We start from the raw sequence: 16,459 nt of genomic DNA, 5'->3' as shown, positions 1-16,459 counted from the left end.
AGGTTTTTGATTTTAAGAATTTTGTTGAGACGTTTGATTTGATGTTGGTATTGTTGATATGTTTGATTTGTTGTTGGTATGTTAATGTTTGATTAAATTCATTGATGCTATTATGAGAAATTGTTTGATTTTTTGTTGGGATGTTTGATTAAATAGGTTATCTTTTATTATGTCGGATCACAATCGGAACCCCAAGAAAACAAAGAATTTGTTCTCTTTTTTTAAGAAAAAGAATGATGGGTGTCATCATCTTCTAGAATGCCTCCCATTTGTGATGAGCAAAATCTTCTTGACTCTCCCATTGTCGAGCCTCAAGTTGAAAGAGTTGAAACCCAAAAAGTCGATAGTGGTCAGGATTTTAATATCAATTATCTTGAGCGTGATCCGGGATTATATCGTCAAATATGCCAATATTTGGTGAATGAACAAGATAATGTGTGAAAAGCCTATATTATTTTAGGACCTTGTCAACTGGAGTTATAAGACTATCCAAGCCATTTAGAAGGGCGAGACTTACGTCGATTTAATAAATTGTGGTTTGGTAAATTCCCTTGGCTTGAGTATTCAGTTGCTAAAGATTTGACATTTTGTTTTCCTTGCTTCCTATTTGACATGAATCACTCACATTCAACCTTTACTATTCATGGATTTCAAAATTGGAAGAGAATTGGTGGTAATCAATGTGTATTTCAAAGTCATGTAGGCAAGCTAAATTCACCACATCATCTTGCTATGCAAAAGTGGGTTAGCTTAAAAAACTCATCTCTTCATATTGAAAATGTGGTAGATAAGCAATCAAAGCAACAAGTGATGGACAATCGGTTGCAACTTACAACCACAATAGAGGGCATTAGGTATCTAGCAAATCAAGCATTGGCTTTTTAAGGTCGCAATGAATCTGTTGACTCATCTAACCAGGGCAATTTCATTGAAATCTTGAAGTCTTTTGCAAGAATGAATATAGAAGTTGAGAAAGTTGTTCTAGATAAGGCTCCTCATAATGCTCAGTATATTGCCCATGACATACAAAAACAGATTTTGCATATTTTTGCTACCAAGGTGAAGAAGAAAATTTGTGAAGAACTTGGGAAGAACTATTATTGCATTCTAGTTGATGAGTCACTTGATGAATCCAGTAAGGAACAAATGGCTATAATTCTAAGATTTGTTGATTGTGATGGATTTATTCGTGAATGCTTTTTCGATATTGTGAGTGTTGTAGACACTAATGTCTTGACTCTTAAAAAAGAGATATGCAAAGTGCTTGATAATAATGACATTCTAGTGGAAAACATGCGTGGCCAAGGGTATGATGGTGCTAGTAATATGCGTGGTTCATGGAATGGATTACAAGCATTGTTTCTTCAAGATTGTCCATATGTGAATTATGTGCATTGCTTTGCTCATCGCTTGCAATTAGTATTAAATGGCGCGGCTAAAGATGTGAAAGTTGTATGGAGATTTTTTTCAATGTTGACTAACATTGTGAATTTTGTTAGTGCTTCTGCTAAGCGCCGTAATGAGTTAAATTTAATTCAAAAAGCTGAACTCAAAGAGTTGTTGGATTCTTGGGAACTTGAGACAGGTAGAGGACTTAATCAAACTCGTAGTTTGGAACGAGTTGGAGCCACTAGTTGGGGCTCTCACTATTCCTCTATTACAAGTTTGATGAGTTTATTTAAAGAGACTAAGTTACTTCTTCAGGAAATCAGTGATTTTGGACCTAACCAACAATTTCGTGGAGATGCAGAAAGTAACTATATTGCTATGATGTCTTTTGAGTTTGTGTTTTTGTTGGTCTTAATGGATAAAATTATGGGATTGACCAACTTTCTTTGTCCAGTGTTTTAGACAAAAACTCAAGATATTGTAAGTGCTTTAAATTTTGTTGAAAACACAAAAATGCAATTCCAAGATATAAGGGCACATGGTTGGGATGATTTATTTATGAATGTGGTATCCTTTTGTGAACTACATGGTGTTAATGTTCCTGATATGGGTTCTTGTTATATGACGGGCACACAACGTTCTTGTCAACAAAAAGATTTTATTATAGTTGAACATTACTATCGCATTGATGTATTTAATGATGTGATAGATTGCATGTTGAGGGAGTTAATGACAGATTTCCAGAGCAAACAATTGAACTTCTTATTCTTAGCTCAGTATTGGATCTTCGTAATTCCTTCAAGTCATTCAATATTGAGCATCTATGTAAACTTGCTGAGAAATTCTATCCTGCTGATTTCATTCCAAGTGACTTGAAAGCTTTAGAAATTGAGTTGAGGTATTTTCAAAATGATATGCTTCGCCTTCCATGCTTTAACGGAATCACCACTCTTCCTCAGTTCTGTCAACAATTGGTGGAAACAACTTTGGTAGAAAACTACCATTTGCTTTACAGGTTGATTCGATTGGTGTTGACTCTTCCTGTCTCTACAGCAACAACAAAACGAGCTTTTTCATGTATGAGAATTATTAAGAATAGACTTCGGAGCACCATAGCTGATGAATTCCTTGCTGACTGCATGATCCTCCACATTGAAAGAGAGTTTGCTAATAGTATCGATAATGCAGAGATAATTTAGGAATTTAAGATTTTTAAGCCTCATAGGGTAAAGTTTTAGATTTAAATAATTTAGTTTTGTATTGCATTGCATTTATTTGTTTTTTTTTAGCTTTTTTTTGTTAAGCTTTTATTTATGTATAGAGATGCATATTTGAGGGATAATGCAGAGATAATTTAGGAATTTAAGATTTTTAAGCCTCATAGGGTAAAGTTTTAGATTTAAATAATTTAGTTTTGTATTGCATTGCATTTATTTGTTTTTTTTTAGCTTTTTTTTGTTAAGCTTTTATTTATGTATAGATATGCATATTTGAGGGTAAGGCTCATTACGTCCCCCCTGACTAAGTGTATCTTTTTATTTTTATGAATGAAATTCACTTGTACCGTCGAGTTTTTAAGGTAAGTTTCGCCTACCTGACTTTTGAATCCTAGATCCGCCACTGGCTGTAAATATAAATTAACCGTTATGATGCAAAGGACCCACTAGTGTAGTGGTTTGGAGTATTTACTCCCTCAGGCAAGGTCCTGGGTTCGAGTCCTAGCATCCGTGTAGTGTGTGTGAGTTTAGTATGCTATCGCCCCTCTCAATAAGAAAGGTCTTCAAAAAAAAAAAAAAAAAAAAAAAACATTATGATTGAAATGAACAATCCGTCAATAATGATCATTATGCATTCCTAGTTGGGAAAAGATTTCTTGACCTGCAAGTAATTTGGAGCGACAATAGGATTGACAAGTCTTGGCCATTGAGCCACTGACCTAGTAAAGGTCTAGTGTGTCAATTTGAAAGTGAGTTACACCAAAACATAAGGGTAAGCATCACATACATTCATTTATCTAGTAAAGGACACCCCGACCAAAGTTTGAAAGTAATTAGGTTAAAGTACTCTAATTTTTCATAACGTACACTAAAAATATTTAAACCAATGCACAACAGAAAAAATACTTTTATTTTTTAAGTCAAAAGTACAGGAATATATATATATTTGTCAGACTTTGTCTTCCTTTTATTTTATTTTACTTGTTAATTATTTCTTCTTTTCCTTATGAATAATGAATTACAAAACTAGAAACTGTGTAGGTCCACTACAATTTTCACTCTCTATATATATATATATATATATTTTTCAGACTTTGTCTTCCTTTTATTTTATTTTATTTGTTAATTATTTCTTCGTTTCCTTATGAATAATGAATTACAAAACTAGAAACTGTGTAGGTCCACTACAATTTTCACTCCTTAAACAGTGAACTTGATTACTTGTGTCTTGATGTAGAAGGTTTTAGTTGAATTTGCATAACTCATCTTGATACAGTCAGTTGGTGGTTGAACATAAGAGCTTACTGCACTTTAGATCAAGAAGACATTCTGCTTGTAATCTTGGAACTCTCAAATCTTATATAAGATATTACATCTTCCTGGGCTACTTGCTATGTAATTCCAAATTAGAGCATTCTATCTTTGTCCTGCAACTTATTACTTTCAGCTTGAACAATTTGTTCCCTGGCCATTGGCCAATTCTCAGAAGGAGAGAGCAGCATGCTGTCATGCTTTCTATCCTTTGGGAATGAAGTTGAAATTGCAGTGTTTTTATCCCTTCACTCACTGTAAGCCCTCTTAGCTCCAGCTAAAACCATTCAAGTCAAACTGTTTGCAACTTGAAGGAGCATCGTTATCATCGTGAGTATTTAGGTCTAGTTTTGCTGCAAAATAAGGCACTGATCTATAACCTCGAGAAACTTTCTCAGTCTCTGCTTTAGCTGAATCCGCCCGGTTGTTTGTACGGTCTAGAAAGCTGCCATCCGTGCTTCTTCCTTTCAATCTTTCTTCAGAGTTTCCGTTGCTATCAATGTTCCATCTTTCTCCTTGACATCCAATGCTCATGGATAAGTCACTTGACCTTCTTTCCACAGGAAACATTCTTTTTGCTGCATCATTACTTATGGAGGAAAGAAGCATGTTATTCTCTTTTAGTTCTTCACACCACTTAAGCTCAGGCTTCTGTAGCATGGGTTCTTTTTCATCCAGGAGCTCCCTGCCATTATAATTAGCTCTTAGCCCCATTGCACTGTTGTGTATCTCTTGGTCCTTTTTAGATCCTTCGCAGGACGTCAGGCAGCTGTCCATTGAACAATCGGTGGGCTGGGTTGTTTGTGTTTGCTGGGGGCACAATCCCTGTAATTCTTTCAGCTCCGTAAAGGCAGAGTTCAAGCATTGGGTGGATACTTTGGACACCAGTTCAGAGAGTTGAACTTTGGCAGCTTCGAGTCCCACTGAACCTAAGTTCTGTCTTCCCAATGTCTCCTGGGCTTTCTCCAGCACTGATTGTAGGTATTTTCCTTGAGCCTCTATACGAAGTTGTAAGTGTCGCTGAACCTGGTTCGGTTCACAACAAATCATCAAACTTGTGTTTTGCAAATATCCTATCGTTTGTCAAAAGTTTAGAAAAAGAAAAAAGAAGCTGAAAATCCATTTCATTATGGTCTTTTGTCTATCAACAGTTTTAAGAAGGTGCCGTACCTCAAGCTGTTCATGTAGCCTTCTCTGCACTTCAATTTGCATCTGTAGTGTTTCACTTATATGTAACCCTCTGCAATTCAGAATACCATTGTTATTGCAAGTCTCATTGGGGTCCAATGCTCAAATGATAAACAAAAACAGACAAACATCGTAAATGACTAGCTATTTGTGTTCTTACTTATTTGCTTGGGGTCCAAAGCTCATATTGCTCATGTGGGTTCCATTTGCTTCAGATAATCTCTCTGCTGCCACTGGAACTGTACCTATACAATAGCAGGGTGCAAACATTGAATTAATTCTTAAATTTCCTGTAAAACAATGGAAGTATCTTAAAAGGACTTGAACAGATTAGTCTGCCTACCAATTTTGCTGGTCCCACTTGTAGCATGTCCATGCAGATTCTTGCTAAGCCTGTACTTCTGTTAGACCAAAAAGAAAATGGGGGTGTGAAGTTAGCATATGTACTAGTCAAACAATAAGAGAAACCAGCCCTTAACCCCCAGACCCCAAAAGTGTGAGATGAAAGGGTGGAGTTGCTTGTATCTCACACTTGAGAGGATAAGACATGATTGGATTAGGAAGTTTCACTTTTTTGCTTGCAGATCAAGAAAATGAAGAATTGAAAGAATTACTTTATTGTTGAATCTTTTTAAAGAAAGTGAATAAAAGAAATTAAAAGCCATTGCTTATAGGGACCAATTGACAAACATGTTATTGACAAACTTGTTGGAAGTACCTGAAGATGACTCTTGAGGTGGTATAATGTAAGGCCTGGAATCCCCATAAGTTTCATTACTGTTTTAGGAGTAGCCTCTGCATTGGAAATATCATAACATTGGAATAATGATCAGCTGGGAGTTTAGATTGTATGCCTTGTAAATTGATTTCATGCAAAGTATTATATACACTCACTGTCTGCTCCTCCTAGCTGGTTAACTGCTTCGATAAATCGCTCATGGAGATCGGGCGTCCATTTGAGTCTAGGCTTGGCATCAGTTGAGAGGACAAGTCCTGAATCTCCAGAACCATTTTGATCACCCTGTAGAAACAAATGCCTTTCCGAAGGAATAGACATCCTTGAAGAAGCAGAAGAAGAAGAGTGGATGTTCTTTCCTTGGTGTTGGTGTTGGTGTTGGTTTTGAAGGTGGTGTTGATGATGGTACATCATTTTATAGATTCTGTTCTATAAAAACCCAAATAAGTAAATTAAATTGATCAGTTAATCTTGAGGTGTATGAAAGCTGAAATTTTTTTAAATAAATAAAAAAACCTATAAATATCTGTTGTGTTTTTACCTGAAATTTGCTGAAAACTTGCTTAATTGTGCCTATATTTTCTTTGATGATGATGATGATGGTGATGATTGGAAGTTTCTACAACTGCTCTTGCTAGCTCTCTCCCCTCACTTTTGTCCTCTGTGTATTTCTCACAAACCAAAGGGTGTGTTGAAGATGGCTTTATAAAGCAAATTGGTGGTGGGGGTATGAGGGAAGCTTGTGAGGCATAGAATCTTAATTGAAAAACTGATCAAACCAATCCAATATTCACAGCGACTTGAAAAGAGATATTGTCCTTGCTATGGTTACTTTCTTTTTTCGCCTATTGTGATTGTGGGTCCTCCTGCCCCTCTAATTCCACAGACCCATTTTTGTTTTTCTATATATATATATATATATTTGTTTTTCTATAAGTTGGCATTCGTATTCATTCGTCCTCCTGTCAATGGCAAAGCTGGGAATCTCATTCTCTCATTTTAGATGAGGGGAATCCACTATCACTATGGCCTTGAGAGGCCGCCCTTCACCCTCAAGTCCTCAATGGAAGATTCTTAGAATTTGCATATCTTTACTAGTACTTGTCCTTCCTTCACTTTGGTCTTGACTCTTGGGACGTCGAGTATGCATGCGTGCGCGCGTGTATGTATTTTTGAGTAAACAAAGAAGATGGGGATGCATCACGAGGACTTGCCACATGAAGTTGTTTCTTCAGTTGTCAATGTGCACATTGCATTGATACTATTTTTTTCGTAAATCAATAAGGCCTTACTTGCACGATGAATGTTTATCTATACTAGTAAAGTGGGCAGATGGAGACCCAAAAGAAGGCTTTTAATTTAACTGGTTATTACTGGAGAATTTTGGAAGAAGATTCTGTTGACTGAAGCACCTAAGCTAGCTTCAAACTTTGGAATAAGATAAAAACAAGAAAAAATTAAAATTAAAATATAAAAAATATAAAAAAATATAAAAAAAAAGATGAGATGAGATGAGATGCTCTCTCCTTGGAGTTGGAGATTATATGAAATGAAGGCAAAGAATGGAATATGGAATACATTCTATTTTGTCTCCTTCAGTAAGTTTGGTACTTATTCAGCCCACAAGGTATATTAGTATAAAATATATAACAAGGTGGGACCCAAATTCCCCTTTTTCTTCCTTCAACTGGCTACAGCCGGCCCCGCACCGACGAATCCTAAGCAGCCGGGACCCAACACAAGAGGAAAAAGAAAGAAAGGAAATAAAATAAAATAAAATAAAAAAAGAGAAGATTTTTGGGTTGTACCTTGCTTTCTATAATTGCACTGCATTTGATGGACATCTCACATGACAAGGTCGTCTCGTCATGCCCTAAAACTAAATAATATGATTCAAAATAGTCAATTACACTGCTTACCACCACTGTTCAGGTTGAGAGAATACCTCATATTTGAAAAATGAAAGGTTTGTTGCACTAGTGCTTTAAAAATTACATAGACTTTTAAGACGGTATCAAAGCGGACTATTTAAGTGTCAAGCTCAACAATCATGCGTGCTTTTCACGTCACTCAACATACAATTGTACCTATTTTAGTCTTATATAACTTATAAATTTACATCGTTGAATCCACCCGGAATTTCTTCTATGATCATAGTAATAAAGGTCCTAATACATTACAGATAATTACAAATTACAATTATAAGTTTTTACAAATAAGCTCATTTTAGCATGACATAGTATACAAAAAATCTTTATAGAACCTATTTGAAGAGAAAAATTCAAAACTAGTCACTTGTCATTTTCTAATTGGTTCTTAGAAAATTTGAACACACTAAAATCAATTAGAAAGTGACAAGTGGCTAATTTTGGATTTCTTAACAAATACACTCTATAAAGAATTTTATATATTATGTCGTGTTAAAATAGGCTTATTTGTAAATTTAAAAAAAGTCCTTAAAATTAAGGTGAAGATAATTGTGTAAGTGTATAAAATGTAGTATAAACTGATTTCTTATTCAGGAGGATTTGCAGTTGACAGGCCATGCATGTGAATTATGCTTATGCTGTTTTGTTTCATTGTGCTCAAGGAATTAGGTCTGGTGATTATCAGGAATTAAACGCTACCTGTATAAAATACAATAAAGAATATTAATATGGGCTATATGATCAACACCTATTCAAGAATAAATTCGTATAATTAAGTTATGGAGACCAAATCTGCCAAACCATCATTAAACCTGCACGATATAGATCACAATTAATTAATTAAATAATTATGACCAAGCTATGAGTACCATAAGGATATATTTTATTAGCAAACATGGCTTAGTCAAGTTGGCTAGAACGGATGTGCTCCCCATTTTGTACCCGATTTTGAATTCCCCTCCCTCTAGTTTAGATTAGTTTAAAATATATTATCGCTTGTATAAAAAAAAAAATTATTAAGAATATATCTGATTAATTAGATGCCAATTTAACGAGTGCTCTAGTTACACTTAAGAAAATTTAGGACATAATCTTCCTCCATACCAGCCCGGGGCTGACGCAATAAGGGACAAGAGGGGTCTTGGATGACCGAAAAATGGCTGTGGAGGTCTCAGGCGACCCCTTGGCCAGCAGATGCACGACCCCAAGTGTGCACACAACCTACTTAACGAAAGTCCCCAAAGGCCAAAAGCCTTGTGCAGCGCAGCGCCCAGCTACTGCGCGCACAAGGTTCTAATTTTTTTTAAAAGCGCTTGGCCAAAATGACATCGTTCTGGTCCAGGCGTATTCAATTTTTTTTTAATGACCTGGCCTCAAAACTTTTTGAGCCAGGCTTTAGAAAAAAAAAAAAAAAAAAAAACAGAACAGCAACATCTCTCTCCCTTACCCTCAATTCCTTTAAACCAAAAAAAAAAAAAAAAAAAAACATAGCTCTTTACACTACTTTGAATCCACCCAAACCCTTACCCTCAATTCCTTTCGCCCAAAAAAAACCCTTCAATTCCTTTCTCATTTGCCTCCTATTTTAATTCCTGGGAAGGAACTCATCAACTCCTTGCATGACCAAGTCCTTTTCTAACCCTTTTATATTTTTCGAGTGTTTTTTTTTCTTTCATTTGATTGCTTTGCTTTCTCTTTTCTAATCCTTCTTTTTCATGTAGACAGAAAATGGTGATTTGTTTTTATGGATAAAATTTCAGATAATGTATGTCAAGTGCAATTAAATCATTTATATTCCCTCTTTCTCAATTTTTTTTTTTTCCTTTTACCTTGATCAAAAGGCTAATATTTGTTGTTTTTTAGGACATTTCCCATTGAGAGGAGGGACGATAGTATAATAAACTTATACACACTACATAGATGCTAGGACTCGAACCCAAGACCTATCATGAGGAAGCAATTGCTCCAAACCACTACACTAGGGGGTCTTTTACCAATATATTATATAAACTCAAACAATTGTAACCTAGACGGCAGCCTTACCTGCTTGTGCCTAGGGTCTCCCCTGCTTCATACATGTATTTACCATTTAGTTTAGTCATTTTCCTTATAATGTGTTACATTGATTATTAAAATTTGATATTTTGATGACTTTAAGATCCATGGAGGGACGTTTTCTTGTAATTTTATTTGTAGTTTGAACTTTGAAGAAGAAAAAAGAAGAAGAAAGAGTACATATATAGAATATGTAAGAGCTCATTAATTTATAGAAAAGCTATGTTAATTTCCTACAAGTAATTAAACAACATAATTGATCATCAAACATTGCCTCTACTTTAACCTAAAACAATATATAATCAATGATCTTCAAGTCAGTTCCAGTCTGCCTTTTCATGAAAATCAACTGATTCTGATATGTGAGAATATTATTGTATTGAATTTGGAGAAGCCTTGAGGCAACATGCTAAAGTAGAATCCCAGAATAGCTTGCTACCACGTGCATTGGAATAATATGATGCCTTCCCATTAATTACAACTAATTAATTTCGATATGCTAATTGCCGGCCCCCAGCTTAATTCTGTTGTCAACCTTCATTTCAATTGACTGTTCAAGGTTGGAGATTGTATATAGATCAGAAATTACTATATTTTTGTTTTTCTTGTTCCTTATCATTGCTGACCATGGCATGTTGTCAATGAAGGCTGCATTTCAACTTAGCTGCTAATTTACAAGTGAAAAATGATACATAACCACATTTTTAGTCCACATCAATTGGCTATGATGCGACAGTTACTATGTTCTAATTAATTAAGTACATAGACTAAGATGAGCCACCTTAGCAGCATCTCCAAGAGAGATGTCAAATGCAAAATGTTAAATTTGACACTTGGGAAAAAATTTAACTCCACCCGATGGGGCACATAAGATGTATAAAGTTTTAAAAGAGAGTAAATAATAGTGAGTCTATGACTGAAAAAATATTAAAATAACATTGGATATGTTGTTTTTTACATATCTCTTACAGCCTTCAAATCCATGTAGGACTCGGTTGGAGCAACTTTAACGTTTAATTTTTGTCATTTCATGTCCACGTGACAATTTGTCATTGCAGTTGGAGAGATACTCTTAAAAACATTTAAAGTGGTTATAACCATGGCCCCCATAAATGGAATAAGCATAGTGTTACAACTTTCATTTCATGTCTGTCAAGAGGACAAAGTCACCACCATCTTTCCCATAATGGTACAAGTAAAGTACTTACCTTTTCCATGATGTTGCCTAAACATGCATGGAATACTCACTTAGGGGGAGGGGGAGAGGGGGAGAGGGGGGGGGTTTGTTTTTCTTTCTTTGTTTTACTACAACGATAGATCAAAACTAACTGCTTTTATTACCTACCTCTCCTCAGATCAAATATATGTCAATGAATATTGATAAATTATTCGTTGCTTTAGAATAGAGCATGAAGAAAGATGTTCTTGATTTGTACTTGCATTTTCCCTTTATGGGATTTCATATTAATACCATTTACTTTGGAGAACCAGAAGCTCTGGCTAAAAAGGAGAACATGGCATATATATTTTAGATGGGAATCAAATAATGTTATGATGGGCTGGTCAATCATAAGCTCACACATATATAAGCGTATAAACAAGGTTTGGTTGGGAGTTTTTGACCACACCACACCACACACACATGCTTGAGATCGATATCTGATGGCATTGGCTGAAATAGAAAGTGAGAAATGACCACGGAATGCTATTCCTTGCGGAAAAAAGTTGTGGGGAGGGAAAAGTTTCTAAAGATTCTATGCATATGGGAATGGGAATTTATGTGGAATCTAAACTCAAAACAAAAGCCAATAGGTCATATTCTCAAGTCAAGAATCTGGTTATTCTGCTCTCACCAAAGCCACAAAAAATGGGTTCCTAGTTCCCACTCCCACCCAGCTGTTTTTGCTCCTTTTCTTAATTTAGATGCTGTTTCAAACACTAATCATCTATGTATAGCCAGCTGCAGCTAGTGTTGTTGTAATTCTCCAAAGAAAAAAAGAAAATAACTAGTGTCGTTGTAGGAGAATATTGCCATGTTTGGAGGTTGCTTATGTTTTCTGACATCTTCTAGTATTATTATATTCCTTTTTCTTTTTCTATGTGGAAGGAAATCAATAATTCATTACCAAACAAAGTTACAAGAGAGCCCAAATACATAACTCACAAAAACAAAATAAAAGTCCAATCCAAAACACAAGGAGATGCAATCCAGGGCATCTACAGCAAAGGGAGGGCAGAAAGAACAAGCTCAAGAATCTTGGGTTAAATGGTGGCCCATTTGCTTCATGCCCCGCCGTTCAGCTTTCTATATCTCCCTGCCTTCCATCAACAAGTTTCAACACTCACTCTTCCAAAAGCAGAGAAAATAATATAGTAAATCCTCAAATTTCAAGGCTCTTTTTTATTGGGTTAGACCCATTGGCAAATCCTCAAATTTTTAATCTTTGCTTAGAGCATTTCCACCTATTTATCATGTCAAAAGGCAACAGGAGGCAAAGGTTGTTACTATTTACATGAATAGTATCTGCCATAGCAAATTTTTTATTGGTTTTCCACCTATTGCCATGGCAACCCAAAAGCAACCACTATTCATATGAGATATGAGGAAAGGAATTTGTAGAGTTTTGGTGCGGGAAGTGAAAATATGGCTAGGTTTTTTTTTAAAAAAAAAATAATAATTTAATTTTAAAATTCTGATATTTTTTATATTATTTAAATTGGATGTTGACATCAATGATGTCAGCATTAAGTCATCTTGCCCAAGCAAGTGAAAAAAAAAAGATTTTTTTTCCTTTTTTTTTCAAATTTTTTGTTATTTAAATTGGATGTTGACATCAATGATGTCAGCATTAAGTCATCTTACCTAAGCAAGTAAAAAAAATCTGAAATTTTTGATTTCTTTTTTCTTTTTTTTTCAAATTTTTTGTTATTCAAATTAGATGTTGATATCACAATGACATCAGCATTAAGTCATCTTGCCCAGGCAAGTCTTGCCTTGGGCCTTGCCCGGGCTGATGGAGCCCAGCACTTGCCCTGGCAAGCCTTGGCCGTTGGAAACGGAATTGGGGGCCTAGGAGAACTCTTGCTCAGGCTAGCTCCTCATTGGAATTGCTCTTATACCCTATTAATTCATGTTTGTTATAAATTTTATGTGGATACAAGTAAATTGATTATCATAAATATCATAAATTTTTTTTTCGGGTAAGTACCATGAGGTGTCCAAATTAGCTTGCGCACACCTCGACTAATCCCCACTCGTGGAACTGAGTCTGCCACTGACCACCAAGTATTGCAACTGCTGGGAGTTGAACTAAGGAGCAAATCCAACTGAACACCAGTGCCTTACCCAAATGGCGGCCAAACCACTTCGCCTTCCAAAATAATGCAAATCAGGAACAAGATATTTACTATGGGATATTTTCGCCTCAATCTTAATCTTAAACCAGGAATATCTGGTTTAATATCTTGACGCGTATTGACGTGTGCCCCTGAAAAATTGTAAGAAACAACGGAAACAGGTTGGAGGTCGCTTTCAAAATTTGAAACAATGGGATACAAACCATATAATACACGAAAGCTCTTTGATGGGAATTGCCTGCTGGACACATGTGAAGCCCTAGCAAAAAGGAAGGAAGACCATCCCCCCCCTTTTTTTTTTCTTTTTTTGGTTGAAACCATCCCCTTTTCCCGTCGGTATTTTTGAATGCGTATCTTTCTGTGGTAGGAACCCACGCAGCGCGCGCATTATGGCTTTATCCAATATTGAATTTGAATGTATAAAAGTGGGAGAGGCCACGTCGATGCCTCCACAAACACAAGCGACCAACCTTATCCATCTCTCTCTTTCTTCTTTTTCTTTTCGTTATCTCTTCTTTTTCTCGATAAAGATTATCCACCCAAATCGAGTAGTTCATGCATCCTTCCAACCCTCCTTTATGTAGTTAATGCACTCTCTCGAAACTTTTGTTTTATTCCAACTATTAACCCATAAAGCTTGGAAGGCTAAACTGGTGATTTGCCCTTCTGAACTTGTAACCTAACATTCAATTGACCCTAACCTTTTTTTAAAGAAAATTAAGGACATGAAATCTTTTTGTCGCCAATGTTCCCCCTCAGTCTAAATCATCAACATTTCATCCAATTTTTCTTTATATGGAGGCAAATCAAAACTTCATTTCCTTAATCTATATATTGTTGCTTGCAGTAAATTATAAATTGAAATTTGACATTGAACAGCTGCTGTGCTTTCAGCTTTTTAAGCCTGATGACTCAAACCAACATGTGCTTCAACATTAGCAACAACTAAAATTGCAAAATCAGCACTCTATTCAAACCCAAAGTATAATACTTATACAGTTATACCACACTCCAATAAGAAGGAAAAAAAAAAAAAAGCACCGAGAGAAAAATAAGCTCTTTACATTCACAAGTGGCTTCTCTTCCTAGAAGAGATATAGGAGCAGACCAACAATCATACAATTGGTTGCTCTTCAAAATTACTAGACATTTGCAGGCTTGGATCCCAAAAACCAAATCCGAAGCCCTGCAACTTTATGGCGGTATATGTAAGTATGCGCACAGTGGTATCCACTTAACCTCGACTATATATATATATATATATATATATATGTGTGTGTGTTTCATTCTGGCATGTATCATCAAGAAGAAACACAACTGTACATCACAACGGGGTAGGGTAGGGATTGTGAAACTAACCACGTTATCTCCAGGCAGTGACCACTTGAGCAGACTTTGAGGTTGTCGTTGATGGAAGAGGAAGAGCTTCCGAGTTAAGACGAGATGGTGCCGCTTCAGATACAATCACTTCCTTTGCAGGCGTAGGCACGGCTTCAACTGGTTTAGGTGTGTAGTTAAATGAGATATCTTTATTAGCAGCAAGAGCCAGGAGCTCTTTCTCCTCCAACCCCTTTGTTGGTCCAAGACTGCAGCGGTCTGGCTTGTGCTTGGCTAAGGCATCTTTAAATTTCTTGATCTGTGAAGTCAATGGCATCATGTAGAAAACAAGAATCAGGGAAAAGGCAAACTTAAACAATGGAATACATTATTTGTAATGGCATGAGAACAACAAACATTATCCAGAGAGATATAAGATAAAAAATGCTTGAAGGTAAATGGGTTCTCACGAATTTCCAAAGAAAGAAAAATCCAAGCTAAGGAATAAATTAGATTCAACTAATTATTAGGAAGTGAAAAAGATTCCATTTGAATCCGGATTACATAGATTAGATGTCAATAATCAACTCATCAGAAAGCAACAGATTGCAGTATTAATACTTTTCATGTCTGAAACAGGAAACAAAGAAAAATATATACCCAGTTCATAAAAAGACATATTTTCAACAATAAGCAAACAGATACAGATGGACAATCAATTACATAATCAATGATTCATTAGAAAGAAAGGAATGAAAATACTAACCGTGGCATTTGTACAGCTAAAGCTGCATAGACGACCATGAGCACCTCTGTAGAAGCGGAAGAAGGGCAGCACATGAACATTAAGGCTATAACACATGGATTTGTGTTCCTCATAGTTCACCTGAAGGAATTGGACATCTGGGTTCATCTCTGCCAGTTGACATATCTGCCACAAATAAAGCAGAACAACCACAATCAACAAACAGTCTTGTGAATTGGTTTCTTAGCTATTTACAGGATCAAATGGAAAGAAAAGAGTGAGTAGCTACCTTTGGATGAAGAGCTTTGCAGCCACCACAACCAGGAGAGAAGAAATCAACAACCACAAGCTTATCTCCAGCGTTTGATAGTGAATCCACGAGGTCCTGTGCAGATGTTACCTCTTTCATGTTGGGTTGATTTCCCTTTTCCCACCATTTAAGAGCTTTCCCAAACCGAAGACCCGTCTGCTGATTCTACACAATACAATAAACTGCTCTTTAACTTTTGAAGTAATCAAAACTAAGGAAAGAAAACTCAATCCAAAAACCAAAACTTTAAGGGAGAAGGACAAAACCCAGAAATTTCAACATCAAAATTTTGACTCTCTATTTAATTTTGGGGAAAAATCAGCAACCAAGAAAAAAAAAAGGCACAAACAAAAATTGAAACCCAGCAGAGAAATCAGAAGAAAGATAGAAAAAAAGAAGAAAAAAAACCAACCTGGGAATTAACGACAGAAGCAGCCTGGGATTGGAAATTCCCTCTGCTGGGCATGGCTCTATGCTCTTGAAGAGCAACCCTTTTGCCATGAAAATCACTCTTTGTCGATAATGAAAGTGATGAAATCTCTGGGTTCAGTTTCAGAGAGCAACAAAACGACCCAGATTTATTGTAATTACAACTCTTTGGGAAAACAGAGATGCTTTGATTCTGACGATTGTGATGATGCCAAGACGAGAACAGACTGGTTTTGCTCAAAACCTCTGCCATTAATGAAACTCCTTGGATTCCTAATTTCCACCAAAACCCAGAAACAAAAAATTGGGATTTTCTTCTTGACTTGAGATTTGGGATTTGAAAATTGAGAGAGTGAGAGAGAGAGAGAGAGAAAAAGAAAAGAAATTGCTCAAAGTTGAAGCAAACAGCACGCGGGTGGGAAAGCTGAGAGTTATTCAAAGGGGAGAAAGAGAGCACTTCTAATGTGGGACTTCGTA

The 16,459-nt window shown here is 36.0% G+C and overlaps 3 protein-coding genes across 4 annotated transcripts; 1 reads left to right on the top strand and 2 right to left on the bottom strand.

The window, feature by feature from the left end:
• The first annotated feature begins 324 nt into the window (after nucleotides 1-324).
• On the top strand, nucleotides 325-2,588 carry LOC110745332 (uncharacterized). The gene is made up of 3 exons (XM_088243975.1): nucleotides 325-1,333; nucleotides 1,421-1,781; nucleotides 2,099-2,588. The coding sequence occupies exons 1-3, from the start codon at nucleotides 955-957 to the stop codon at nucleotides 2,586-2,588; spliced, it is 1,230 nt and encodes a 409-aa protein (XP_088100101.1). The 5' UTR covers nucleotides 325-954.
• Nucleotides 2,589-3,834: 1,246 nt separating this feature from the next.
• MYR2 (Homeodomain-like superfamily protein) lies at nucleotides 3,835-6,686 on the bottom strand. Of its 2 annotated transcripts, none has more exons than XM_021945397.2 (7): nucleotides 6,383-6,686; nucleotides 6,000-6,265; nucleotides 5,824-5,900; nucleotides 5,449-5,506; nucleotides 5,266-5,350; nucleotides 5,088-5,157; nucleotides 3,835-4,943 (listed from the first exon to the last, which is right to left on the bottom strand). In XM_021945397.2, the coding sequence occupies exons 2-7, from the start codon at nucleotides 6,253-6,255 to the stop codon at nucleotides 4,185-4,187; spliced, it is 1,305 nt and encodes a 434-aa protein (XP_021801089.1). In that variant the 5' UTR covers nucleotides 6,256-6,265; nucleotides 6,383-6,686; the 3' UTR covers nucleotides 3,835-4,184. The 2 variants fall into 2 exon arrangements, with proteins under 2 accessions (XP_021801089.1, XP_021801088.1); XM_021945396.2 differs by having other exon boundaries at nucleotides 6,000-6,270; nucleotides 6,383-6,684.
• Nucleotides 6,687-14,132: 7,446 nt separating this feature from the next.
• On the bottom strand, nucleotides 14,133-16,459 carry LOC110770311 (thioredoxin-like 1-1, chloroplastic). The gene is made up of 4 exons (XM_021974424.2): nucleotides 15,966-16,459; nucleotides 15,533-15,718; nucleotides 15,265-15,429; nucleotides 14,133-14,817 (listed from the first exon to the last, which is right to left on the bottom strand). Exons 1-4 carry the CDS (start codon nucleotides 16,233-16,235, stop codon nucleotides 14,545-14,547), a joined length of 894 nt encoding a protein of 297 aa, XP_021830116.1. The 5' UTR covers nucleotides 16,236-16,459; the 3' UTR covers nucleotides 14,133-14,544.

Source organism: Prunus avium, chromosome 7, assembly GCF_965620075.1.
Source record: "Prunus avium chromosome 7, drPruAviu1.hap1.1, whole genome shotgun sequence".
NCBI lineage: Eukaryota > Viridiplantae > Streptophyta > Magnoliopsida > Rosales > Rosaceae > Prunus > Prunus avium.
This window is presented reverse-complemented; position numbering and strand designations above follow the sequence as displayed.